General features: G+C 38.4%; 1 protein-coding gene across 3 annotated transcripts in view; it reads right to left on the reverse strand.

Annotated features, from left to right (window-relative positions):
* The window catches only part of LOC134853337 (ankyrin repeat domain-containing protein 17-like), a 47,469-nt gene extending 21,158 nt beyond the window's left edge, over nucleotides 1-26,311 (reverse strand). For all 3 annotated transcript variants that reach the window (XM_063869312.1, XM_063869313.1, XM_063869311.1), the window contains exons 1-12: nucleotides 26,294-26,311; nucleotides 21,068-21,149; nucleotides 20,858-20,971; nucleotides 20,731-20,791; nucleotides 20,269-20,570; nucleotides 19,389-19,955; nucleotides 18,867-19,259; nucleotides 17,980-18,588; nucleotides 2,171-2,354; nucleotides 1,237-1,871; nucleotides 612-1,079; nucleotides 107-426 (exon numbers count right to left, since the gene is read on the reverse strand). In XM_063869312.1, coding sequence (XP_063725382.1) covers nucleotides 107-426; nucleotides 612-1,079; nucleotides 1,237-1,871; nucleotides 2,171-2,354; nucleotides 17,980-18,588; nucleotides 18,867-19,259; nucleotides 19,389-19,955; nucleotides 20,269-20,570; nucleotides 20,731-20,791; nucleotides 20,858-20,971; nucleotides 21,068-21,140 — 3,726 coding nt within the window. In that variant the 5' untranslated portion in view covers nucleotides 21,141-21,149; nucleotides 26,294-26,311. The remainder of the gene's footprint in view (nucleotides 1-106; nucleotides 427-611; nucleotides 1,080-1,236; nucleotides 1,872-2,170; nucleotides 2,355-17,979; nucleotides 18,589-18,866; nucleotides 19,260-19,388; nucleotides 19,956-20,268; nucleotides 20,571-20,730; nucleotides 20,792-20,857; nucleotides 20,972-21,067; nucleotides 21,150-26,293) is intronic.
* Between the last annotated feature and the right edge of the window lie 671 nt (nucleotides 26,312-26,982).

The raw sequence follows: 26,982 nt of genomic DNA on the forward strand, positions 1-26,982 counted from the left end.
ACCAGAACGTTCAATTCTCGCATCAAATTTTGCTACATTTTATAACTAGAACTCGAAATTTTCATTTTATCTAAAGTTTTTTAGGCGAGAAAACGAAGCAATATACCTGCTGCTGTTGATTCAACGCTTGCGGCATGATCACAGGTTGTCCAGCAATACTTGCCGTCTGCGTTCCGTTACTCGCTGTCTGACCGTTCAAGGCCATAATTTGTTCAGCCGTGAGACCCTGGAAACTGGGAATGACACCCGTGGGAAGAATGCCGGCAGGTGTTGCACCTACGGGATACAGGTCACCGGGTCGGAACATGTAAGACGAGGGGACGTTCTCACAGGGTGAGGTGGATCGGTTTGGGGTTCCGATGCCTTCGGTGGGGGAGGGGTTAGGCGCAAGTAAGAGGTCTCCGGTCTGTGATGTTTCTTGTTGGTCTGAAATATTTGAACGACGTGCTATTGTTACTTCAATCTTAAACTGTTATTTTCAGCATCTTTCAAAAAATTATTTGAAATTTTAAAAAATGAATATAAACTTCAATTGCTTAACAATGATATTTTCCTTGGAAAAAATGTTTGGACTTCACTCGAGAGTCGAGATAGAGAAAAAGAGTCCAAACCTGGTTCGAGATCCATCCTTCCAAACTGTGCCGCCAGCTGCTGGTCTGCGATCATCTTATCACCGGAGTACCCTTGATTCAGCAGGTCGAAAACCCGCTGGGAGGGGTCCGCATTTACTGCCGCAATCAGACCTGCCGCATTCAATACATTCTCCATGCTGAATGTCGATGCAAGGGATTCCGGACTTAGGATGTTGGATGACTGGGAGGCTGCGATTGCTGCTGCGAAGGTGGTTGCTATTGCCTGCTGTTGTTGCTGAATAGTCGGGGTTTGGGGTGCCGACGTAGTTGCCGTGGTCGGAGACACCTGGGATGATGGACTCTTCGAAGAGCTTTGGGAACCTGATTGTTGTTGTTGTTGGGAGGTGGTGTTTTGGGGTGACTGTTGGCTGACATATTGCAGCAGGTGTGGGTTGTCGATTGCAGACGCGAGGGTGGTGGTAAGTTCAATCAGCTTCCGCTGCTCGGCTTAAAATAAAAACACGTTTATTGATTTTAAAAAAACGTAGGACTATTTGTATTCTTGAATCCACTCGACACCTAAATCTTTGTGAGACCTGATGATGATCTCTCAAAGATGTCAGAAAAACACTGTTGCTGAAACAAGAAATGGTCGAGGACTTACTTTCAGGTAATTGCTTCAATTTTTCCAGAATCGCAGAGTCGATCCCAGTCACATTGTTCATGGGATACTGTGGCACCATTGAAAGAGGGAAATTGCCGACGTCAAAGTTCTCCAGAGATCCGTCGAATCCCAGGCCCGATAGAGCCGGGTGGTTGACCAACTGCGGATTTAGGACAGATACCTGCCGATTTGCGTATGAGTTACCTTCATTGCCTATCTCCCCGCCCCCACCTGAACCCGGCGGCCGATTTAAATTATTGATCAGACACTGCTTGCTGTTGTCGACCTTTGGAATGCCGACATTCTTCTGAAGGTTGCAACCTGCGAGAGGATTGGCGGCTGAGAATCCTTCTTCGAGGTATGGCGACGGCCCAGGTTGACTCTGGGACCCAGTTTTGACATCTCCACAGGCCGTGGGCAACGTATGATGCTCACAGCACGGACCTGAATTACCCGAAGTTGATAGGGTTTCAAAAGACGTTTCTGAGCAGTGTTGACCAGATGCCTCGGACGTGGGGGTTTGTTGATTGCATTGACTGGAGGGGTCCAGACAGTCGTGTGGTGGTAAGTGAGAGGGCATGGCCGGCATTTGATGCCAGAGTTGGTTTTGGCAATCGGGTGCAAGCTTCGAGGAGCTGTAAATAAAGAACAGAAAAAACTTCTTTAATTTGAACTACTACCTTCGCCCATATAACAAATTCCCCTATTTTTACCAAAAATAAAAGCAAAAGATATGAAAAACACTACGGTCGGGAAGGTATCTCTTTATACAATAGGAGTACTTGACCATTTTTTCGACAACTGCCCCCTATTCTTTCTTAGGTACCATCGACCGAACTTGAAAAAGTGTGAGGAAGCCATTGCGCAGTTTAGGGAATCTTTTCGATCAAAGTATTTACCGAATTCTGAACATTCTGTGCTATTTCGTTCTTACTTTGTTTGCTGCTGTTGTTGTTGTTGGTGTGCGTGGTGTTGGTGATGCTGTAGCTGCTGTTCCCTGTACTGCTTGGCTGCCTGTTGCACATTTTTGCTGATCTCCTTCTTCTCACTCATCAACTTCGCCTTCTTCTTCAGCAACTCATCCCTCTCCTTCTGCAGATTCTTTGCTATCTCTTGCTCTAAAACAACACCACTTTATTACACAGAGGCGAAGTGGAGCTTCGCACTACTTGCGATACAACACACACAAAAAGAGTCGAATAAAATTAAATGTTAAAAAACACTTGATGAACCAAAACTTTCTTAAGTCTCGATAGAAAAATCTAAGGGCCCAGCTAAAGCTGGAGGTATGTGTCTGATATTGAATGAATTTGCTATATTAATGCGGCCAGAAAAACGTGATTTCAAAATTGGACTTGCAAAAAAAAACTGAATTGTTTCTCTAAAAAAAAGTGAATAAAAAATTTTGAGAGAAAAAAATTTCCCAAAGAGATAACATTTCAATTACAAAAAAAAGAGTCGTCGCTTCTGCGGAGAAAAAAATTCCAGCGGTTCTTTCAATTAAACTTCATCTCAGATTTGATGGTTTAATGGTCTAAAAAACGGACTTTCTAAAACCCAAAACTTTTCCTGCAAAAAGCAGATTGTGGCCGCTTAAGCGGAAAAGATAAGAAGATTCCCAAAACTGGGTTTCTCGATTGAACACCACCTGAGAAATCACGTGGTAGTTTTTGCTTAAAGTCACAAAGTTTCCAAAAAAGCTGACGAAGTTTCAAAACTGACTTGTTTGAAGGTCATTACTTTTTTCTTAAACAAACTGGGCATAGCCACCTATAAGGGTAGGCTTTAAACAATATGCTCTTTCGATTAAACCTATGATATCAGATTTAGCCGGATAACCAGCGAACAGAAAAAAAACAGGTCCTGGTAAGATTCGAAGATAGGACTTTTGCCGTCCTAGACATATTCCTTACCTCCATGTTACGTTGACCGGCAACACAGACGTTTCAATTCATAATGAACCAAGATACAAGTGATTCTGTCAAACAAGTTGATAACCCAAAAAAGTATATTTTACAGTTTGATAACGCTTGCTATTCGAAAACCTAAAGAAAACTAGGGTCCCAGCAAAAAATGGCGATATCTGTTTGATATTCTTTCATTTTGTTGTACTGATGCGAGACGAAATGGTAATTTCAAAAAATTGACTTTGCCAAAAACCTTAGTGGTTTTTCTACTAAAATAAGTGACAAGAGTGATAAGTTTCGAAAAAAAAAGGATTTTCTCCAGAACATCAATTAATTTTAAGACAAAGAGCCTATCCCCTTCTGCAGAGAGACTCTCACAACAGATTCTTTCGATTGCACCTTTCACCTCAGATTTTAAAAAAATTCAAAAAATTAAAAATCAAAAACTTGATTTTCCGAAATCCACAACTTTTTTCTGCAAACAGTAGCTAATTGCCGCTTCAGCAAAAAATATACGCAAAGCATGGTTTCTCGATCGAACACTTAATCTAAGAAGGGCAGGGTTGTTTCCGCTTCGTAAGCTTTGTTGCGTAAGTAAGGAACTTTTCGAGAGCCATGAAATTTTTCAAAGAAATTTGGCGAAGCCAATCATTATTAATAGGTTTTCAACGTATACCCTTATTGTCAGATTTGGCGAGTTAGTGATCGATAAAAGTCAAAATTTTACAAAGAACTATCAACAAATTAAAATTTTGGCTTTTCGAAAATCAGATGTTTATGTAAGAAATGGACTTATGCAGAAGATACTTAAGCACGCTGTTATTTCGATTGAACTCAAAACTCGATTTAGTTTCAAACCAAAAAAAAAAATATTCGAGCGCAATAAATTTTTGTGCGAAAAAAAATTGGACGATGTCAACCATGCAAGCTCCCCACAACAGCCTATTACTTCGTTTGAACTCGCAGTTTTCGAGAAAAATCAAAAATAGAAAAAAAACATTGAAAAATTATCATTTGACGTTTCTGAGGGCGATAACATTCTGTGTACAAAAAAAAATAGGTGTGGCCGCTATTGCAGAAAAACTTTAGACCACCCGTTATCTTGATTAAACCCAATGTTAGATTTGGGAGAAAAGTTTTTGAGAAAAGTCAAAAAGATTCAAAAAACGGTCAAAAACTCAAACATTTGTGAGTCCCGAGGGCCACAAATTTTAGCGTAAAAAAATTGGGCGAAGCCGCTTATGCAGGGGAGCTTTGCACAACCCATCCTGTCTATTGAAACCAAAATCTCAGATTTGGGAGAGCAGTTTTCGAGAAAGACTGTAGACATTGGGCTAAAGAAAAAAAACAGGCCATTATTCAGGTATTGAAGGGAGTATGCGGTCTTTCCATTGTTACCTTTTTAAAAAAAAATCATTAGTGTACTTTTTGAGAAAAAAAAACTTTTTTTTGCAAAAAACGAAAAACTGTTCCCAAACGTCTCAAAAAAATCAGTTATAAAAGCAAATCCCATATATTTCGAAACACCTCTTTTTATCAAACAGGAATTCTAGGCAAACAAGCTAAGCAAGATGTACTGAAAAAACAAGGTCATGCCAATAAGCGAACCCTTGACCTTATTTACGAAACAAAACTTACGAAGCAGAAACAAAGCCGACAATCTTTGAGCAGGCACCAGTTGAGCCAAAAAATATATATATTTTATAAAAAGCCTTTAAAACTTCAACTGGCCCCTAAAAACTGTTATTAACAACGCTTGAAAAAACCACGATACTTGCTTCCAGCACAGCAATCCATGATATGGCACCTAAGCCGTAAAAACTTGACCAGACAAACGAATGTCCGACAACTCAACTTTTACCGAAATTTTTTTTTCAAAGGTCATGCCGGGACTCGAAACCTTTACCTTAGAGTGCAAAATCAAATGCTTTACCTCCAGGCTAAGCGAAAAGGAACCTGGAAGTTGTTAAGGTTCAATAATGAGCAAGATCATTTATTGTAAGAAAAGTTGTTTACGGGAAAAAAAGTTAAGTTCCGGATTACAAGACAAGTGTAAAACAAAAACAATTTCAACGCAAGCGTTTTCTTGTATCAAATATTCTCCTCTGCTTTTTTAAGCTTGACATTACAGCCTTTGCCAAACTTTTCGCAATTTTGGTGATTAATTAATGTGCAAAAAGTGAAGAATAAAAATTTTGAGAGAAAAAATTTTCCCAAAGAGATAACATTTTACTTACAAAAAAAAGAGTCGTCGCTTCTGCGGAGAAAAAATTTCCAGCGGTTCTTTCAAAGTAACTTCATCTCAGATTTGATTTTTTAATGGTCTAAAAAACGGAACTTCTAGAACCCAAAACTTTTTCTGCAAAAAGCAGATTGTGGCCGCTTAAGCAGAAAAGATAAGAAGATTCCCAAAACTGGGTTTCTCGATTGAACACCACCTGAGAAATCACGTGGTAGTTCTTGCTTAAATTCACAAGTTTTCCAAAAAAGCAGACGCAGTTTCAAAACTTTGACTTGTTTGAAGGTCATTACTTTTTTCTTAAACAAACTGGGCATAGCCACCTATAGGGGTAGGCTTTAAACAATATGCTCTTTCGATTAAACCTATGATATCAGATTTAGCCGGATAACCAGCGAGAAAAGACCAAAACAAGGTCAACAAATCAAAAGTTTGAATTTTCCGATTGTCCAAACGTTTGAACCCACGATATCAGACTTGAGAGGATAGTTTTCGAGAAAAGTCAAAAAGATTCACATAACGGTCAACAATTTAAAAAAAGACTATTCCGAGGGCCATATTTTATGTGTAAAAATACGGGCGTAGGCACTTCTGCAGAGATCTTTTCAAAACCGTTCTAATCATTGAAACAAAAAAGTCAGATTTGAGAGTGGTAGTTTTCGAGAAAACAAAAAAAAAATCAGAAATATGGGTCAAAGTCCCCCCTCAGACTCTTTCGAAGGCTGTAGACAGAGGGGTCCAGAAAAAGAGACTCTAGGAGATTATGCGGGGAAACAGGGTAGTAGGCAGTCTTTAAATTGATACCCTTTTTGAAAATCAGTAGAAGCTGAGAAAAACCAAAACGTTTTCAATAAATTGGCCGACAATTTTAATTGCAACAATATATAATTGCAACAATAACAGAAAAAAAACAGGTCCTGATCAGATTCGAAGATAGGACTTTTGCCGTCCTAGACATATTCGTTACCTCCATGCTACGTTGACCGGCAACACAGACGTTTCAATTCATTATGAACGAAGATACAAGTGATTCTGTCAAACAAGTTGATAACCCGAAAAAGTATATTTACAGTTTGATAACGCTTGCTATTCGAAAACCTAAAGATAACTAGGGTCCCAGCTAAAAATGGCGATATCTGTTTGATATTCTTTAATTTTGTTGTACTGATGCGAGACGAAATGGTAATTTCAAAAATTTGACTTTGCCAAAAACCTTAGTGGTTTCTCTACTAAAATAAGTGACAAGAGTGAAAAAAATTGAAAAATAGGAAATTTCTCCAGAACATAATTTATTTTTAAGACAAAGTGCCTATCCCCTTCTGCAGAGAGACTCTCACAACAGATTCTTTCGCTTGCACCTTTCATCTCAGATTTTAAAATTCAAAAAACTCAAAAACTTGATTTTCCGAAATCCACAACTTCTTTCTGCAAACAGTAGCTAATTGCCGCTTCAGCAAAAAATATACGCAAAGCATGATTTCTCGATTGAACACTTAATCTAAGAAGGGCAGGGTTGTTTCCGCTTCGTAAGTTTTGTTGCGTAAGTAAGGAACTTTTCGAGAGCCATGAAATTTTTCAAAGAAATTTGGCGAAGCCAATCAATATTAATAGGCTTTCAACGTATACCCTCATTGTCAGATTGGCGAGTTAGTTATCGAGAAAAGTCAAAATTTTACAAAGAACGGTCAACAAATTAAAAATTTGGCTTTTCGAAAATCAGATGTTTATGTAAGAAATGGACTTATGCAGAAGATACTTATGCACGCTGTTATTTCGATTGAACTCAAAACTCGATTTAGTTTCAAACCAAAAAAAAGGGTTAGGGTTAGGCACCCCACAACAGCCTATTACTTCGTTTGAACTCGTAGTTTTCGAGAAAAATCAAAAATAGAAAAAAAACATCAAAAAATTAACATTTAACGTTTCCAAGGGCAATAACATTCTGTGTACAAAGAAAAATTAGGCGCGGCCGCTATTGCAGAAAAACTTTAGACCACCCGTTATCTTCATTAAACCCAAAATGTTAGATTTGGGAAAAAGTTTTTGAGAAAAGTCAAAAAGATTCAAAAAACGGTCAAAAACTCAAACATTTGTGAATCCCGAGGGCCACAAATTTTAGCGTAAAAAAATTGGGCGAAGCCGCTTATGCAGTGGAGCTTTGCACAACCCATTCTGTCTATTGAAACCAAAATCTCAGATTTGGGAGAGCAGTTTTCGAGAAAGACTGTAGACATTGAGCTAAAGAAAAAAAAACAGGCCATTATTCAGGTATTGAAGGGAGTAGGCGGTCTTTCCATTGCTACCTTTTTTTAAAAAAAATCAGTAGTGTACTTTTTGAGAAAAAAAACTTTTTTTTGCAAAAAGCGAAAAACTGTTCCCAAACGTCTCAAAAAATCAGTTATAAAAGCAAATCCCATATATTTCAAAACACCTCTTTTTATCAAACAGGAATTCTAGGCGAACAAGCTAAGCAAGATGTACTGAAAAAACAAGGTCATGCCAATAAGCGAACCCTTGACCTTATTTACGAAACAAAACTTACGAAGCAGAAACAAAGCCGACAATCTTTGAGCAGGCATCAGTTGAGCCGAAAAAAAATATATATATTTTATAAAAAGCCTTTAAAATTTCAACTGGCCCCTAAAAACTGTTATTAACAACGCTTGAAACAACCACGATACTTGCTTACAGCACAGAAATCCATGATATGGCACCTAAGCCGTAAAAACTTGACCAGACAAACGAATGTCCGACAACTCAACTTTTACCGAAATTTTTTTCAAAGGTCATGTCGGGACTCGAAACCTTTACCTTAGAGTGCAAAAGCAAATGCTTTACCTCCAGGCTAAGTGAAAAGGAACCTGGAAGTTGTTAAGGTTCAATAATGAGCAAGACCATTTATTGTAAGAAAAGTTGTTTACGGGAAAAAAAGTTAAGTTCCGGATTACAAGACAAGTGTAAAACAAAAACAATTTCAACGCAAGCGTTTTCTTGTATCAAATATTCTCCTCTGCTTTTAAAGCTTGACATTACAGCCTTTGCTAAACTTTTCGCAATTTTGGTGATTATTTAATGTGCAAAAAGTGGAGAATAAAAATTTGGAGAGAAAAAATTTTCCCAAAGAGATAACATTTTAATTACAAAAAAGAGTCGTCGCTTCTGCGGAGAAAAAATTTCCAGCGGTTCTTCCAATTAAACTTCATCTCAGATTTGATGGTTTAATGGTCTAAAAAACGGACTTTCTAAAACCCAAAACTTTTTCTGCAAAAAGCAGATTGTGGCCGCTTAAGCAGAAAAGATAAGAAGATTCCCAAAACTGGGTTTCTCGATTGAACACCACCTGAGAAATCACGTGGTAGTTTTTGCTTAAAGTCACAAAGTTTCCATAAAAGCTGACGAAGTTTCAAAACTGACTTGTTTGAAGGTCATTACTTTTTTCTTAAACAAACTGGGCATAGCCACCTATAAGGGTAGGCTTTAAACAATATGCTCTTTCGATTAAACCTATGATATCAGATTTAGCCGGATAACCAGCGAAAAAAGACCAAAACAAGGTCAACAAATCAAAAGTTTGAATCTTCCGATTGTCCAAACGTTTGAACCCACGATATCAGATTTGAGAGGATAGTTTTCGAGAAAAGCCAAAAAGATTCACATAACGGTCAACAATTTAAAAAAAGACTATTCCGAGGGCCATATTTTATGTGTAAAAATACGGGCGTAGGCACTTCTGCAGAGAGATTTTCAAAACCGTTCTAATCATTGAAACAAAAAAGTCAGATTTGAGAGTGTTAGTTTTCGAGAAAACAAAAAAAATCAGAAATATGGGTCAAAGTCCCCCCTCAGACTCTTTCGAAGGCTGTAGACAGAGGGGTCCAGAAAAAGTGACTCTAGGGGATTATGCGGGCAAACAGGGTAGTAGGCAGTCTTTAGATTAATACCCTTTTTTGAAAATCAGTAGAAGCTGAGAAAAATCAAAACGTTTTCAATAAATTGGCCGACAATTTTAAATGCAACAATATATAATTGCATCAATAACAGAAAAAAACAGGTCCTGGTCAGATTCGAAGATAGGACTTTTGCCGTCCTAGACATATTCGTTACCTCCATGCTACGTTGACCGGCAACACATAGACGTTTCAATTCATTATGAACCAAGATACAAGTGATTCTGTCAAACAAGTTGATAACCCGAAAAAGTATATTTACAGTTTGATAACGCTTGCTATTCGAAAACCTAAAGATAACTAGGGTCCCAGCTAAAAATGGCGATATCTGTTTGATATTCTTTAATTTTGTTGTACTGATGCGAGACGAAATGGTAATTTCAAAAATTTGACTTTGCCAAAAACCTTTGTGGTTTCTCTACTAAATTAAGTGACAAGAGTGAAAAGTTTTGAAAAACAAGAAATTTCTCCAGAACATAATTTAATTTTAAGACAAAGAGCCTATCCACTTCTGCAGAGAGACTCTCACAACAGATTCTTTCGCTTGCACCTTTCATCTCAGATTTTCAAAAAATTCAAAAAACTCAAAAACTTGATTTTCCGAAATCCACAACTTTTTTCTGCAAACAGTAGCTAATTGCCGCTTCAGCAAAATATATACGCAAAGCATGGTTTCTGGATTGATCACTTAATCTAAGAAGGGCAGGGTTGTTTCCGCTTCGTAAGTTTTGTTGCGTAAGTAAGGAACTTTTCGAGAGCCATGAAATTTTTCAAAGAAATTTGGCGAAGCCAATCAATATTAATAGGCTTTCAACGTATACCCTCATGGTAATTTCAAAAAATTGACTTTGCCAAAACCTTAGTGGTTTCTCTACTAAAATAAGTGACAAGAGTGAAAAGTTTTGAAAAATAAGAATTTTCTCGAGAACATAATTTAATTTTAAGACAAAGAGCCTATCCCCTTCTGCAGAGAGACTCTCGCAACAGATTCTTTCGATTGCACCTTTCATCTCAGATTTTAAAAAAAATTCAAAAAACTCAAAAACTTGATTTTCCGAAATCCACAACTTTTTTCTGCAAACAGTAGCTAATTGCCGCTTCAGCAAAAAAATATACGCAAAGCATGGTTTCTCGATTGAACACTTAATCTAAGAAGGGCAGGGTTGTTTCCGCTTCGTAAGTTTTGTTGCGTAAGTATGGAACTTTTCGAGAGCCATGAAAATTTTCAAAGAAATTTGGCGAAGCCAATCTAAATTAATAGGCTTTCAAAGTATACCCTTATTGTCATATTTAGCGAGTTAGTGATCGAGAAAAGTCAAAATTTTACAAAGAACGGTCAACAAATTAAAAATTTGGCTTTTCGAAAATCAGATGTTTATGTAAGAAATGGACTTATGCAGAAGATACTTATGCACGCTGTTATTTCGATTGAACTCAAAACTCGATTTAGTTTCAAACCAAAAAAAGGATTAGGGTTAGGCTCCCCACAACAGCCTATTACTTCGTTTGAACTCGTAGTTTTCGAGAAAAATCAAAAATAGAAAAAAAAAAACATTGAAAAATTAACATTTAACGTTTCTGAGGGCGATAACATTCTGTGTACAAAAAAAATATGGTATTGCAGGAAAACTTTAGACTACCCGTTATCTCCATTAAGCTCAATGTTAGAATTGGGAGAGTAGTTTTAGAAAAGAAATCAAAAAGTGGAAAAAAAAACATCAAAAAAAAATTAACATTTAACGTTTCCAAGGGCAATAACATTCTGTGTACAAAGAAAAATTAGGTGTGGCCGCTATTGCAGAAAAACTTTAGACCACCCGTTATCTTGATTAAACCCAATGTTAGATTTGGGAGAAAAGTTTTTGAGAAAAGTCAAAAAGATTCAAAAAACGGTCAAAAACTCAAACATTTGTGAATCCCGAGGGCCAGAAATTTTAGCGTACAAAAATTGGGCGAAGCCGCTTATGCAGGGGAGCTTTGCACAACCCATCCTGTCTATTGAAACCAAAATCTCAGATTTGGGAGAGCAGTTTTCGAGAAAGACTGTAGACATTGGGTTAAAGAAAAAAAACAGGCTATTATTCAGGTATTGAAGGGAGTAGGCGGTCTTTCCATTGCTACATTTTTAAAAAAAAATCAGTAGTGTACTTTTTGAGAAAAAAACTTTTTTGAGGCAAAAAGCGAAAAACTTTTCCCAAACGTCTCCAAAAATCAGTTATAAAGCAAATCCCATATATTTCAAAACACCTCTTTTTATCAAACAGGAATTCTAGGCAAACAAGCTAAGCAAGATGCACTGAAAAAACAAGGTCAAGCCAATAAGCGAACCCTTGACCTTACTTACGAAACAAAACTAACGAAGCAGTAACAAAGCCGACAATCTTTGAGCAGGCACCAGTTGAGCCGAAAAAAATTCATATTTTTTATAAAAAGCCTTTGAAATTTCAACTGGCCCCTAAAAACTGTTATTAACAACGCTTGAAACAACCACGATACTTGCTTACAGCACAGAAATCCATGATTGGGCACCTAAGCCGTAAAAACTTGAGCAGACAAACGAATGTCCGACAATTCAACTTTTACCGAAGTTTTTTCAAAGGTCATGTCGGGACTCGAACCCTTTACCTTAGAGTGCAGCAAAAGCAAATGCGTTACCACCAGGCTAACTGAAAAGGAACCTGGAGGTTTCAAATCCCATATATTTCAAAACACCTCTTTTTATCAAACAGGAATTCTAGGCAAACAAGCTAAGCAAGATGTACTGAAAAAACAAGGTCATGCCAATAAGCGAACCCTTGACCTTATTTACGAAACAAAACTTACGAAGCAGAAACAAAGCCGACAATCTTTGAGAAGGCACCAGTTGAGCTGAAAAAAATAAAAATATTTAATAAAAAGCCTTTAAAATTTCAACTGGCCCCTAAAAACTGTTATTAACAACGCTTGAAACAACCACGATACTTGCTTACAGCACAGAAATCCATGATATGGCACCTAAGCCGTAAAAACTTGAGCAGACAAACGAATGTCCGACAACTCAACTTTAACCGAAATTTTTTTTCAAAGGTCATGTCGGGACTCAAAACCTTTACCTTAGAGTGCAAAAGCAAATGCTTTACCTCCAGGCTAAGTGAAAAGGAACCTGGAAGTTGTTAAGGTTCAATAATGAGCAAGATCATTTATTGTGAGAAAAGTTGTTTACGGGAAAAAAGTTAAGTTCCGGATTACAAGACAAGTGTAAAACAAAAACAATTTCAACGCAAGCGTTTTCTTGTATCAAATATTCGCCTCTGCTTTTTTAAGCTTGACATTACAGCCTTTGCCAAACTTTCAGAATTTTGGTGATTATTAAATGTGCAAAAAGTTAAGAATAAAAATTTTGAGAGAAAAAAAATTTTCCCAAAGAGATAACATTTTAATTACAAAAAAGAGTCGTCGCTTCTGCGGAGAAAAAATTTCCAGCGGTTCTTCCAATTAAACTTCATCTCAGATTTGATGGTTTAATGGTCTAAAAAACGGACTTTCTAAAACCCAAAACTTTTTCTGCAAAAAGCAGATTGTGGCCGCTTAAGCAGAAAAAATAAGAAGATTCCCAAAACTGGGTTTCTCGATTGAACACCACCTGAGAAATCACGTGGTAGTTCTTGCTTAAATTCACAAATTTTCCAAAAAAGCAGAGGAAGTTTCAAAACTTTGACTTGTTTGAAGGTCATTACTTTTTTCTTAAACAAACTGGGCATAGCCACCTATAGGGGTAGGCTTTAAACAATATGCTCTTTCGATTAAAGCTATGATATCAGATTTAGCCGGATAACCAGCGAGAAAAGACCAAAACAAGGTCAACAAATCAAAAGTTTGAATTTTCCGATTGTCCAAACGTTTGAACCCACGATATCAGATTTGAGAGGATAGTTTTCGAGAAAAGCCAAAAAGATTTACATAACGGTCAACAATTTAAAAAAAGACTATTCCGAGGGCCATATTTTATGTGTAAAAATACGGGCGTAGGCACTTCTGCAGAGAGCTTTTCAAAACCGTTCTAATCATTGAAACAAAAAAGTCAGATTTGAGAGTGGTCGTTTTCGAGAAAACAAAAAAAAATCAGAAATATGGGTCAAAGTCCCCCCTCAGACTCTTTCGAAGGCTGTAGACAGAGGGGTCCAGAAAAAGAGACTCTAGGGGATTATGCGGGCAAACAGGGTAGTAGGCAGTCTTTAAATTGATACCCTTTTTTGAAAATCAGTAGAAGCTGAGAAAAACCAAAACGTTTTCAATAAATTGGCCGACTATTTTAATTGCAACAATATATAATTGCATCAATAACAGAATAAAAACAGGCCCAGGTCAGATTCGAAGATAGGACTTTTGCCGTCCTAGACATATTAGTTACCTCCATGCTACGTTGACCGGCAACACATAGACGTTTCAATTCATTATGAACCAAGATACAAGTGATTCTGTCAAACAAGTTCATAACCCGAAAAAGTATATTTTACAGTTTGATAACGCTTGCTATTCGAAAACCTTAAGATAACTAGATCCCAGCTAAAAATGGCGAAATCTGTTTGATATTCTTTAAATTTGTTGTACTGATGCGAGACGAAATGGTAATTTCAAAAAATTGACTTTGCCAAAAACCTTAGTGGTTTCTCTACTAAAATAAGTGACAAGAGTGACATGTTTTGAAAAATAAGAATTTTCTCCAGAACATAATTTAATTTTAAGACAAAGAGCCTATCCCCTTCTGCAGAGAGACTCTCACAACAGATTCTTTCGATTGCACCTTTCATCTCAGATTTTTAAAAAAATTCAAAAAACTCAAAAACTTGATTTTCCGAAATCCACAACTTTTTTCTGCAAACAACAGCTAATTGCCGCTTCAGCAAAAAAAATACGCAAAGCATGGTTTCTCGATTGAACACTTAATCTAAGAAGGGCAGGGTTGTTTCCGCTTCGTAAGTTTTGTTGCGTAAGTAAGGAACTCTTCGAGAGCCATGAAATTTTTTAAAGAAATTTGGCGAAGCCAATCAATATTAATAGGCTTTCAACGTATACCCTTATTGTCAGATTTGGCGAGTTAGTGATCGATAATAGTCAAAATTTTACAAAGAACGGTCAACAAATTAAAAATTTGGCTTTTCGAAAATCAGATGTTTATGTAAGAAATGGACTTATGCAGAAGATACTTATGCACGCTGTTATTTCGATTGAACTCAAAACTCGATTTAGTGTCAAACCAAAAAAAGGTTAGGGTTAGGCTCCCCACAACAGCCTATTACTTCGTTTGAACTCGTAGTTTTCGAGAAAAATCAAAAATAGAAAAAAAACATTGAAAAATTAACATTTGACGTTTCTGAGGGCGATAACATCCTGTGTACAAAAAAATTAGGTATTGCAGAAAAACTTTAGACCACCCGTTATCTCCATTAAACCCAATCTTAGATGTGGGAGAGTAGTTTTAGAAAAAAATCAAAAAGTGGGAAAAAAACATCAAAAAATTAACATTTAACGTTTCCGAGGGCAATAACATTCTGTGTACAAAGAAAAATAAGGCACGACCGCTATTGCAGAAAATCTTTAGACCACCCGTTATCTTCAATAAACCCACAATGTTACATTTGGGAGAAAAATTTTTGAGAGAAGTCAAGAAGATTCAAAATACGGTCAAAAACTCAAACATTTGTGAATCCCGAGGGCCATCAATTTTAGCGTAAAAAAATTGGGCGAAGCCGCTTATGCAGGGGAGGTTTGCACAACCCATCCTGTCTATTGAAACCAAAATCTCAGATTTGGGAGAGCAGTTTTCGAGAAAGACTGTAGACATTGGGCTAAAGAAAAAAAACAGGCTATTATTCAGGTATTGAAGGGAGTAGGCGGTCTTTCCATTGCTACCTTTTTTAACAAAATCAGTAGTGTACTTTTTGAGCAAAAAAACTTTTTTTTTGCAAAAAGCGAAAAACTGTTCCCAAACGTCTCAAAAAATCAGTTATAAAAGCAAATCCCATATATTTCAAAACGCCTCTTTTTATCAAACAGGAATTCTAGGCAAACAAGCTAAGCAAGATATACTGAAAAAACAAGGTCAAGCCAATAAGCGAACCCTTGACCTTACTTACGAAACAAAACTTACGAAGTAGTAACAAAGCCGACAATCTTTGAGCAGGCACCAGTTGAGCCGAAAAAAAATATATATTTTATAAAAAGCCTTTAAAATTTCAACTGGCCCCTAAAAACTGTTATTAACAACGCTTGAAACAGCCACGATACTTGCTTACAGCACAGAAATCCATGATATGTAAGCCGTAAAAACTTGAGCAGACAAACGAATTTCCGACAATTCAACTTTTACCGAAGTTTTTTTCAAAGGTCATGTCGGGACTCGAACCCTTTACCTCAGAGTGCAAAAGCAAAAGCGTTACCTCCAGTCTAAGTGAAAAGGAACCTGGAAGTTGTTAAGGTTCAATAATGAAGCAAGATCATTTATTATAAGAAAAGTTGTTTACGGGAAAAAAAGTTAGGTTCCGGATTACAAGACAAGTTTAAAATTATTACTTTTTTCTTAAACAAACTGGGCATAGCCACCTATAGGGGTAGGCTTTAAACAATATGGTCTTTCGGTTAAGCTCATAAATATGGGTCAAAGTCCCCCCTCAGACTCTTTCGAAGGCTGTAGACAGAGGGGTCCAGAAAAAGAGACTCTAGGGGATTATGCGGGCAAACAGGGTAGTAGGCAGTCTATAAATTGATACCCTTTTTTGAAAATCAGTAGAAGCTGAGAAAAACCAAAACGTTTTCAACAAATTGGCCGACAATTTCAATTGCAACAATATATAATTGCATCAATAACAGAAAAAAAACAGGTCCTGGTCAGATTCGAAGATAGGACTTTTGCCGTCCTAGACATATTCGTTACCTCCATGCTACGTTGACCGGCAACACATAGACGTTTCAATTCATTATGAACCAAGATACAAGTGATTCTGTCAAACATGTTGATAACCCGAAAAAGTATATTTTACAGTTTGATAACGCTTGCTATTCGAAAACCTAAAGATAACTAGATCCCAGCTAAAAATGGCGAAATCTGTTTGATATTCTTTAAATTTGTTGTACTGATGCGAGACGAAATGGTAATTTCAAAAATTTGACTTTGCCAAAAACCTTAGTGGTTTCTCTACTAAAATAAGTGACAAGAACGAATCTCACAACAGATTCTTTCGATTGCACCTTTCATCTCAGATATTAAAAAAAAATTCAAAAAACTCAAAAACTTGATTTTCCGAAATCCACAACTTTTTTCTGCAAACAGTAGCTAATTGCCGCTTCAGCAAAAAATATACGCAAAGCATGGTTTCTCGATTGAACACTTAATCTAAGAAGGGCAGGGTTGTTTCCGCTTCGTAAGTTTTGTTGCGTGAGTAAGGAACTTTTCGAGAGCCATGAAATTTTTCAAAGAAATTTGGCAAGCCAATCAATATTAATCGGCTTTCAACGTATACCCTCATTGTCAGATTTGGCGAGTTAGTGATCGAGAAAAGTCAAAATTTTACAAAGAACGGTCAACAAATTAAAAATTTGGCTTTTCGAAAATCAGATCTCTATGAGAGAAATGGACTTATGCAGAAGATACTTATGCACGCTGTTATTTCGATTGAACTCAAAACTCGATTTAGTTTCAAACCAAAAAAAAGGGTTAGGGTCCCCACAACAGCCTATAACTTCGTTTGAAAAAACAAGGTCATGCCAATAAGCGAACCCTTGACCTTACTTACGAAACAAAACTTACGAAGCAGTAACAAAGCAGACAATTTTTGAGCAGGCGCCAGTTGAGCCGAAAAAAAATATATATATTTTATAAAAAGCCTTTAAAATTTCAACTGGCCCCTAAAAACTGTTATTAACAACGCTTGAAACAACCACGATACTTGCTTACAGCACAGAAATCCATGATATGGCACCTAAGCCGTAAAAACTTGAGCAGACAAACGAATGTCCGACAATTCAACTTTTACCGAAGTTTTTTTCAAAGGTCATGTCGGGACTCGAACCCTTTACCTTAGAGTGCAAAAGCAAATGCGTTACCTCCAGGCTAAGTGAAAAGGAACCTGGAAGTTGTTAAGGTTCAATAATGAAGCAAGATCATTTATTGTAAGAAAAGTTGTTTACGGGAAAAAAAGTTAAGTTTCGGATTACAAGACAAGTTTAGAACAAAAACAATTTCAACGCAAGCGTTTTCTTGTATCAAATATTCTCCTCTGGTTTTTTAAGCTTGACATTACAGCCTTTGCCAAATTTTTCGCAATTTTGGTGATTATTTCATGTGCAAAATGAAAGAAAAATGTATTTCCAACTTAAAACGCGGTGTTTCAGTTTAATTAAATTCGCTGACCGAAAAAGTAGTGACAACAATTGGCCTTAACTAAACAACTATTTTTCAAATTTCGTTACTTTTGGTAGTCAAAAATTTATTTTGATTTTTTTTTCTGTCACCTTTTTCCTCACTTTACAATCCAAATTGTACAAAAAATTATTCAACGAAGAAAAACAAATCTAATGTCACGAGACAAGGTACTACGCATAACAAATTAACCAACACATGAATGAAACTAGCAAACTTTTGAGAACTTTTGTGAGCATTGGTATAGCTAACCTTTTTCATGATAGCTATTATCATCGAAAGGGTACATCGTGCCACCTTGGGCTAACCGCAAGTGATCACAAACATGCGCCGGAACCTGAGCATGTCCAGCTACATGAGGGTTATTCGTGTATTGCTGCTGTTGAGGTCCCGACACTACAAAACTTTCTTGGGTCGACTGGACCACGTCTGGAATTTGGGATTGTTGCAACATCTGGTTGTTTGCATTTCGGGGACAGTTGTAATTATGCACTTGGCATGGAATCATGTTTGTTTTCTGGGTCGCAACGTTCAGGGACATTGGGTTTTGCTGGGCAGGGGGAACCATATTTGGAAGCGCCTGGGTAGGCACTCTGGGTTGTATTTCAGATCCGTAGATTAACTCATTAGTATCGGTTAGTGAATCGGTTATTGAAGGTGAGTACTCGAGTAACAGACGGACAATTTGGGTGTTTCCAGCCTTAGTTGCTTCTATGAGTGCGTTGGACCCGTCTTTGAGGCGCACTGAGGGGTCAGCTCCGTGCTCTAGCAGTAGTTCGACTACATTCTTGTGGTCTCCTGAGCAAGCTAATGACAGTGGTGTGTGGTCTTCGTTTTGACTCAGTCGGTTGACGTCGGCGCCTAGTGAACAACCAAAAAATTTATTCGGTATATGTTTTAGCTTACTTTTCATATAAAGATGAGTTTTTTTAAATGTATTTTCTATTTTCTGAGCCCTGTCAAAACCCCTGAATGGTCAAACTAACCAATTATTTTGTCTACCACTTAGCCTGAAATAGCCGACCAGGTCGCTTCTTACTATCGCCAATCCTATTAAATCTCCACAATGAGATTGCAAGTTAGGATTGCATGGTTCAGTATAAATGAAAACTCCTTTGAAAATGACAAGTACAAATAACCTCTGCTGACTAGAAACTGCACAGTGCACACGTGTCCAGCTCTTGCTGCCTTCATGAGAGGAGTTCTTCCTCCCTCGCTTTCATGTTCCAACTTAGCTCCACAATTCAACAGGATCTCTGCAACCTCATTATGTCCATTTTCACATGCAAACGACAACGCCGTATCTCCCCCACCCGTTTCCAAGTGCAGATCAGCCCCGCTATTGATTAGAAACTTCACCAAGTCGACGTGACCTTGATGCGCTGCTTCCATCAGAGGGGATGAGCCACCTCCGTTGACGTCGGCACCCGCTGTTCCAAGGAGGAATTTGGCGATATTGATGAATCCGTTGTAGCATGCTAACGTCAAGGCTGTTTCTTGTGTTTCCTCGGTTTGAGCATTAACATTTGCACCTAAGAGTCAAATCAAAATTACCCATGTCTCTATGCTTGATTGGTGGATATCAATAGTCTTTCAGCTATGGATTTATTAGCTAAAAGACTACATGTATCTTTATTCATTAAGAACACCATATAACATACCACAATTGACTAGAAGCATGACCATCGCCTCGTGCCCCTCCCTGGCCGCTTCCATCAACGGCGAATACCCTTCATCGTTTACTTCTTCCAAAGAAGCCCCCTTCTCAATTAACAAATTTGCCAGCTGCAGATGCCCCCCACAAGCGGCCAAGGTCAGAGGGGACTCGAAACTCTCGGTCGGCATATTGACCTTGGCGCCATGATCAATCAGCAACTTTGCTACGTCATAATGACCGTCCATGCATGCTTCCATCAGGGCTGTGTGCATTTCCTCAGTTTGATGGTCTTGGTCTGCTCCTTCTTCCAGGAGAAACTTGACCATTTCATAATGACCTTTGTAGCACGCTAAGGTTAGTGCACTCTCCTTAAACTCACTGGAGTATGCATTGATTCCGGCACCCCTTTCCAGGAGTATCCGGGCTATGTCTACCAGGCCATTGCTAGCTGCCTCCATCAGAGGGGTGTGCCCGTTTTCGTTTTGATCTTCGATTCCAGCTCCCCGCTCCAAAAGCTCTTTGGCAATACTGACATGCCCATTGGCGCATGCATAGTGCAAAGGTGTGTTGCCTAAAACCAGGCTCCACCAAATATTATTCGAAAAAAAAACGAAACTTGTGCAGATAAAAAGGGCCGAGTATTCGATAGTACTAGAAGAAATATCAATTGCCCAAGTACCAAAAGTTAGCAGGCCAGTCATTTTTTTTTGTTTTACGCGTGCAAGAAAGTTCCGCTGAACAATTCATATCGGTTCGTACAACAAAAGCTGTTCAACGGAAATTTGCCTAGCAAAAATTTCAATACCATGCCCCCGCCGTTTAGCACGAAAATCACATTTCTGAAAGATAATAAAAACTATTAAAAAAGATCTTATCAGATTTACCGTTTTCGCTTTGGGCGTTTATATTTGCCCCGTGCTCAATTAGAACCTTGGCGCAGTCTTCGTGCCCATTGACAACGGATTCCATCAAAGGAGTCAAGTCATTTTTGGGACCCCGTTCATCGACTGAGTCACGGTTCATGGCGAGCATCACTTGAACAAGATCCAAGTAACCATTTGCACTCGCCAGCGAGAGCAAACATTCTCCTTCCTCTGTTATTTGTGTAAGGTCTTTGCCTTCAGCCATGAGTTTTTTCAGGCAAGCGTCTGAGGGAATCGAGTCCATGGTTGACATTGAGGAATTCCTATAATTTTGAATTGCACTTAATACTTCTGGATAAACCAGCGAGACTGTTTGATGTTAGTACATTTGACCTTCGCCCTCTAATTGCAAATCAAGAATGGCAAATCATAAGGACCAATAATATTAAACCAATAGTCAGATGTAGCAAAAACTGAACTAACTCGTTTGGAAGTTCATCGCTCCCAATTGAATAGGTGTCGTCGTCACTCCCAACTTCTTCGTCTGTAAAATCAAAAATAGGATGCATATATTATGTTAATTCATATTGAATATTTATTCGATTTTCACCTGCTGCTGGGTGACTGTTAGGGTTGCGAGGTGTTGATACTAAATTTTCCATTTGAGAATCAAAATTTGCAAGAACACGATCGTTGAATTTCTCTCTAAGTCCTTTAGGAATACCTTAAACGAATCAAAAGGCATTCAACTTCATAACCAACTTCTCGCAGAACTTAGGTTGTCTAAATTACTGCGGCTTTCCTTGCTGCTGCTTTTTACCTGCTGCTTTCAAAAGTGCATTTTTTGTAGAGTTTGCATCATCTAGGTTAGCTATTTTAGAATCTTCTGCCATAAAATACCTGAAACAACAACCAGCGATTTACGCAAAGTCTGCGATGTTTCTATATGACTTCAGGCGGAGAACGGTGTGTTATTAGTGAAGAGTCAACGAAAGCGTCAAGTAATGTCTCTGTCAAGCCAGTCGGCCACTTACAATTAGTTAGAAACTGAAAAACTGGAAATTAAATTTTTTGGCAAATTTAAGTTTTTGCACATTAATAAGACTTATTTTCCGGATAAACATTTTTTTTGAACAAATTCATCTATATAGAGCAGTGGCCTCAAATGAAGCAAAAGTACATGTTGGGGTAGATTTCCAGGATTTCTCCCCGAACTCGTTTAGCACTTCTCCAAGTTTTGATACAGTTTTGACAGTCGCATGCGATAAGATCATTTGTAATGCATAGACAAAAAAGAAAACTTAATTCAAAAAATATGGTCGCAATTTAAAAATCATTGGAATGTCATACATTAGGGAAAAGTAAAATTTAACACGAGTAGAAGTGAAGATATTAGATGGCTGTAGTTTTATATTTTTTAAAAGGTCAACTAAAATTGGGTCCTTCCGTCATGCGACGGTCCGTGCACAGGTTGGATAGGACCATACACCAACAAACATCGGCAAAACTTATGCTTAAATGAAGTCGATTTTAAAGCATCCAGATATTTCTCAATTGAAATCTAATCTCCACGATTATAGCACTGAGGGATTGTCTATATTGTATGTATTTTTAAGTTTTTGTACCCCCTGAGGCAGAGAATTGCACTCCTTAGAAGTGCAAAACTTACTTTGGTTCCTATAAAGTTTTTTGTTGTAACAAGCGTCGGACGGAGCTGTAACATTCGCCTGGAAAGTACATAACGACGGAAAGTAAAACTATATCAAATAACGACTGATTAGCGTCACGAAAGAGCTTCACGTGCTTTTCACCGTCCCTAACAAAGCCAGTTCACAATGATCCCCATAACCTCGGGTCAAATAGTTGTTACTGCTTAAAGGCTATCAGGCGAGTCGCGCGAACTAACTTAGTGGCTTGTAAGATAGTGACCTCATGGCTGGTTCTCAGTATCCCCAGACCACGAGGTCACTCCTAAAAAGGGGTTCGATACATTATCTTTATAACTTTACCATATTACTTTTGTTTTTGTACAGTAGAGAAAATCACCCTATCCATCGGAGATGGATCGATCATTTCCGTAACCTTTAGCGTCTCATAGCCTGAAAGTGAAAATAGGTGTTATAATTTAATTGCAGGACATCTCTGCAAGCTAAAAGTTATTTAAACAACAGCTCGGGAATGTAACAGTCGCCATACTCAGGTCTCAAAATACCCTAAATACGCGAACGCCGTTAAAAACAGTGTCGGAACAGTCTGTACAATTACTTTTCATTAGACAGTGGAACTTTGATCCATTTCAGATGGAACAACCTAAAACTCTCCTTACCTGAACATAACAATTACAAAACACACTCAAGAAAACTAAAATGGGTACTAACATACCAGCACACTCGAGAATTGGGGTAACTAAATTAATCAGCAAGTCTAGCCTTAAAGGTAATTAAGTTTTATTTCAAGAAGTTTGTATTCAATGAATTCCAGCAAAGGAAATGAGCTTTGACTTCAGAATTGAGTTTTGGAACTGGACCATTGGGAGACCCCAGCTGTCCGCCTTTCCACTGAGGGTTCACTCTGGTCCACTTCTTACTGAGAAGAAAAAAGAGAAAAAAAGTTTAATTTGAACAACTCAAATGAGATAAATGAGTTTTTAAAGTAAAACTATACTGTTCACTGTCTATGAAGGATTTTCACCAACCGCGTTCTAGTTTGTAGATCCTTGATATACGAGCAGTTGTCTAGCAGGTGGTTGTAGTTATCAGCCGTAGATTCGCAATATTTACAATCACATGAGCAGTCCGGTTTGTAGCAGCGTTCAGTCTTACAAATCGCGTTATGTAGGCCGTTGTTATAGTAGCTGGCTATGGCTCTGCGCGTTTGCCCAGTTGATTTTTCGATGTTCAGAAAGTCGTTTTCAAAAATGTGATGTAGCAGTCGGCTAGTAGACGCATATTTGGATAACCCAGACCAGCGTTTCCAGAAGTACCCTGCAACTGGTTTCGCGTGCTCTAAACTGTCTGTAAAAATGCTGCAACCGTAATTAGCCGATGGCAGACTAACACTCATGAATAGTCTGTGTGCATGCTGGAGCTGTAGTTTTTGAATATTGACTTTTGCAAACAAGGCGTTGATGTTGTTTATACCTTTTCTTAGTCTTTCATTCAAGTGGGCGGTTTTCTTGTTGGTGGCCGTCAGAATAAACCCCAAGTATTCGAAGGAGTTGGTGAATTCAATGTCTTCTCCCATGTAGTAGATGCGATCTGTACTCTTCAATCTGCCTCCGCGGCGAAATTTTATGACTTTTGTTTTACCGACATTAACGTTCATGTTGTTGTTTTTACAGTAAATACCGAGCTTGTAAAGGGCCAACTGGATGTCAAACGGTGATGATGAAGTGATTACTACATCGTCTGCATAGAATATGCAGAAACACTTACACTGAACAAAAATTTCTGCCAAATCAGCAATAAACAGGGAAAACAAAAGAGGAGAGAGTTTGTCTCTTTGTGGTAGACCAAGCCGCTGGAGTATCGGGGAAGATAGATAACCATCATTAACGACATGTACCATGTTGTGACGTAGGATATCATGTAGGACGAGCAGAAAATTGTTGGATACACCCATCTTCGCCAATTTTTGTAATAAAGTAGAGCGATCAATGCTGTCGAAAGCCTTACGGAAATCGATGAAGCACGCATAGAGGTGGCCATTTGTTGCGATTGATGTGTCAATGTTCTCCCTGAGAATTCTAATAGCCTGAATGGTTGATCTACCTCTACGGAAGCCATACTGGACGTCAGGAATTTTTGCATGCTGTTCGCACCAAGTGGCTAGCCCGTTGTGGAGTATCGATGTATAACATTTATATATACAGTTTAGGAGGGCTATGCCCCGGTAGCAATCCGGATCTTTTTTGCTGCCTTTTCCTTTGTAAAGCGGTATCAGATTTGACACTCGCCAGGCATCGAGAATGGCTTTTGAGTCAAAACAGACCTGGAACAGCGTAAAAATATGCAAATAAAGGAGACCAAAACTTTGTTTCAAAAAATCACCGGTAATCATATCAGGTCCTGGAGCTTTGTTGTTGGCTTGTCTTGATATTGCTTGTGTAACTTCTGGTAGAGAAACTGGGCGGTCCAGGTCGTCGTAGTAGTCGCATGAACTGGGTTCTTCTGGGAAGCTAACGTCTCTCTCGCCTTGGAATAAGGCTTCAAAATGAGTAATCCACACGTCTTGTTGTACTTGAGATGGCATGTTGGGGCGTTTCTTGCTACTCAAAATGCTCCAAAACTTGGATCGGTCAGCTTCTGCTGTGATAATAATAGTTTCTTTTCGATCTTTCTCGTGTGCTGTGCGTTTTTTTCTGCATAGCGCCTTGAAAGACCGTTTCGCTTGAGAGTAGCTCCCCAAATTGCTTTCCCCAGTATTTGTTAGGTACCATTGTAGTTTCAAAATTTTGTGCGCTTGGTAGCAGTGCCTGTCGAACCACGGCTTTGAATGTCTCTTCTTGCTTGGTCTCGAGATGTTGTAGCTTAATTTAAGGAAATGAGAGTAGCAATTATTTGAATCTGACAGGTTGTCATACATGACAAGTTGATGCTGTTCGTAGGTGTTAGGGTCGAAGAGGAGGGCGTGCTGTTTCTTCTTGTCGACTTTCCCGGCATGAAAAACTATTCTGCAGGAAAAAATCTGATGTTTTGTCTGAAACATCTGTTGCGTAGCCTGAATTGTTGCTGTTATATTTTTTGCAAAGAAAAGATCAATCGTACTCGAGCCATTGTGGGAATAATAAATGCGATTTTCTAGAGAGTTGATGCAGTGAAGGCCAGCAAATTGTAGGTTTTCACATAGAATCTCACCCCGTACGTGATCACCATCAACGCGACAGTTGAAATCGCCACCGAGTAGGATTTTTGCACAGGTGGGCACTGTGTCTAGGAATTGAAAGATGTCAAGAAGAATATCATCAACGCAGGTGTTCGGTGGGTAGTAGCAAACAATGATGTTAAGTAAGTTAACAGATACACACAGCATATTTTCATTTTTATAGACCTCGGTGCTTCTGCAGTCTAGGCTCTTGCTGACGCAAATAGATAAGCCTCCCATAGGCCGTCCTCTCTGTGGCTTCACGGCTTCGGCAAAGTAACAGTAAAGACCTGGTAAAAGGCAAGATATGTCATGTGTAGCTAGCGTTTCTGTTAGTAGTAATAAATCCGTGTCGAGTTCATTGTTTGTCAGTAGTGGAATGTTTGTCTTAGCACCTTCTATGTTCCACAGAATTACTTTCAGCTCTTCTGTGTTAGGTTTCATTGACTGCTGTAGTCATATTGAAACCACCATATTGTTTCTGATAATCCATGTTTTTTCCGAGTCAGTCTCTCTCTTGCTTCTCAGCTCTTGTCGTAGCTCATACTGCTGTGCTTGTTCGGCTTTTGTATAGTCAGGGTTGATAAATACTCCCTTAAATTCATCACAATCGTTCAATTTTTTGCTACTTTTCAGTAGTTTTAGACGTGTTATGGCGTCTTTGAACGTAACGATGAGGAGCGGATTCGCATTGGCGTTGTTTTTCTTCTTGATTCGGCGTGTTGTAAATTCGTCTTCTTCAAGTGTGACAGAAACCGCACTGGCTAGATCTGTTAGCATCTCTTTGTCGGTTTGATCTTTGTCGGCTTTCAAACCACGGATAACAAGGTTGTTTGATTTTTCCGTTTGTTGTTTTTCTTCCGCTTTAACCTGTTCAACAATGGTGGCGCAGAGACTGCTGTTTTTCATATTCTTCGTAATTTCGACGTAAGAGGGTTCAGTCTTCGTTTCATGATGCACTTTCAGTTCTGCTAGTCTTTTTGTGGCACAAAAACCACAAAGAAAGTCTGCTTTTTCTAGAGTTGCAACGGCGATAGTTTTTGGCAATAAAACTGTTGTCCATATATCACAGCCGTCGCTGGAGCACCCTATTTCTTTCTTTATGTAGTTGTTGGAATCTCGTCTTGTAATCATTGTCCCAGATGCTGGTGATGATCAAGATCAATCGTACTATTACTTATCGATTTAATAAGTTTATCACAACAATTATCCACTTCCTACTTGTGTCTGCTTTGTTCGCAATCACTCTGCCTCCTGTTCATGATAGGACAGGTATACTCTAGTGTGAATTTTGGCTGGAAATGGCGAATAGCAATTTCCCGCTGCTTTTTTCAATTACTTTCCCGCGCTTGTAATTCGGTTGTTCTGATCTTGTATTTCTGAGATTTTCAGTTGTCGCAAGAAAGTTGAGCATGACAGGCTCAATTCCAATTTTTGAAAAGTTCCATTTCACCCCAAAATTACGTTGTCAAACTTCCAAATTTGACCGACTGGCACAGAACAATAATCCGGACCCCTCCGGTTCCTTCGATTTTCTTCTTTTGCAGTCTTCACTTTTGGCTTTCCCGCTCGGTTCAACCCTTTCGGTAACAATTGATTTAGCAGAATCGTTACAATTCGGGAGGCTTCTTGTTTTCTTGATAATTCTATCTCCTGATGTCGTCGCAATTTTTTCTCGCTCTCTGTGATTGTGTCTCTGCAAGCGAAAATCACGGTTTTTTTACTCGGTTCAAAGTGACCCTCTCAATCCGTTCTTTTTGTCAAGAAGGACCGCTAATCGCAGGAACTGCTTTTTCGTGCATTCGAACCTCTTTTGATAAAACTCGTAATGAAGAACCATTTTCTGGCGGAACTCTGTTCGAATGACACAAG

This window comes from Symsagittifera roscoffensis, chromosome 8 (assembly GCF_963678635.1).
Source record: "Symsagittifera roscoffensis chromosome 8, txSymRosc1.1, whole genome shotgun sequence".
In the NCBI taxonomy this organism is placed as follows: Eukaryota; Metazoa; Xenacoelomorpha; order Acoela; family Convolutidae; genus Symsagittifera; species Symsagittifera roscoffensis.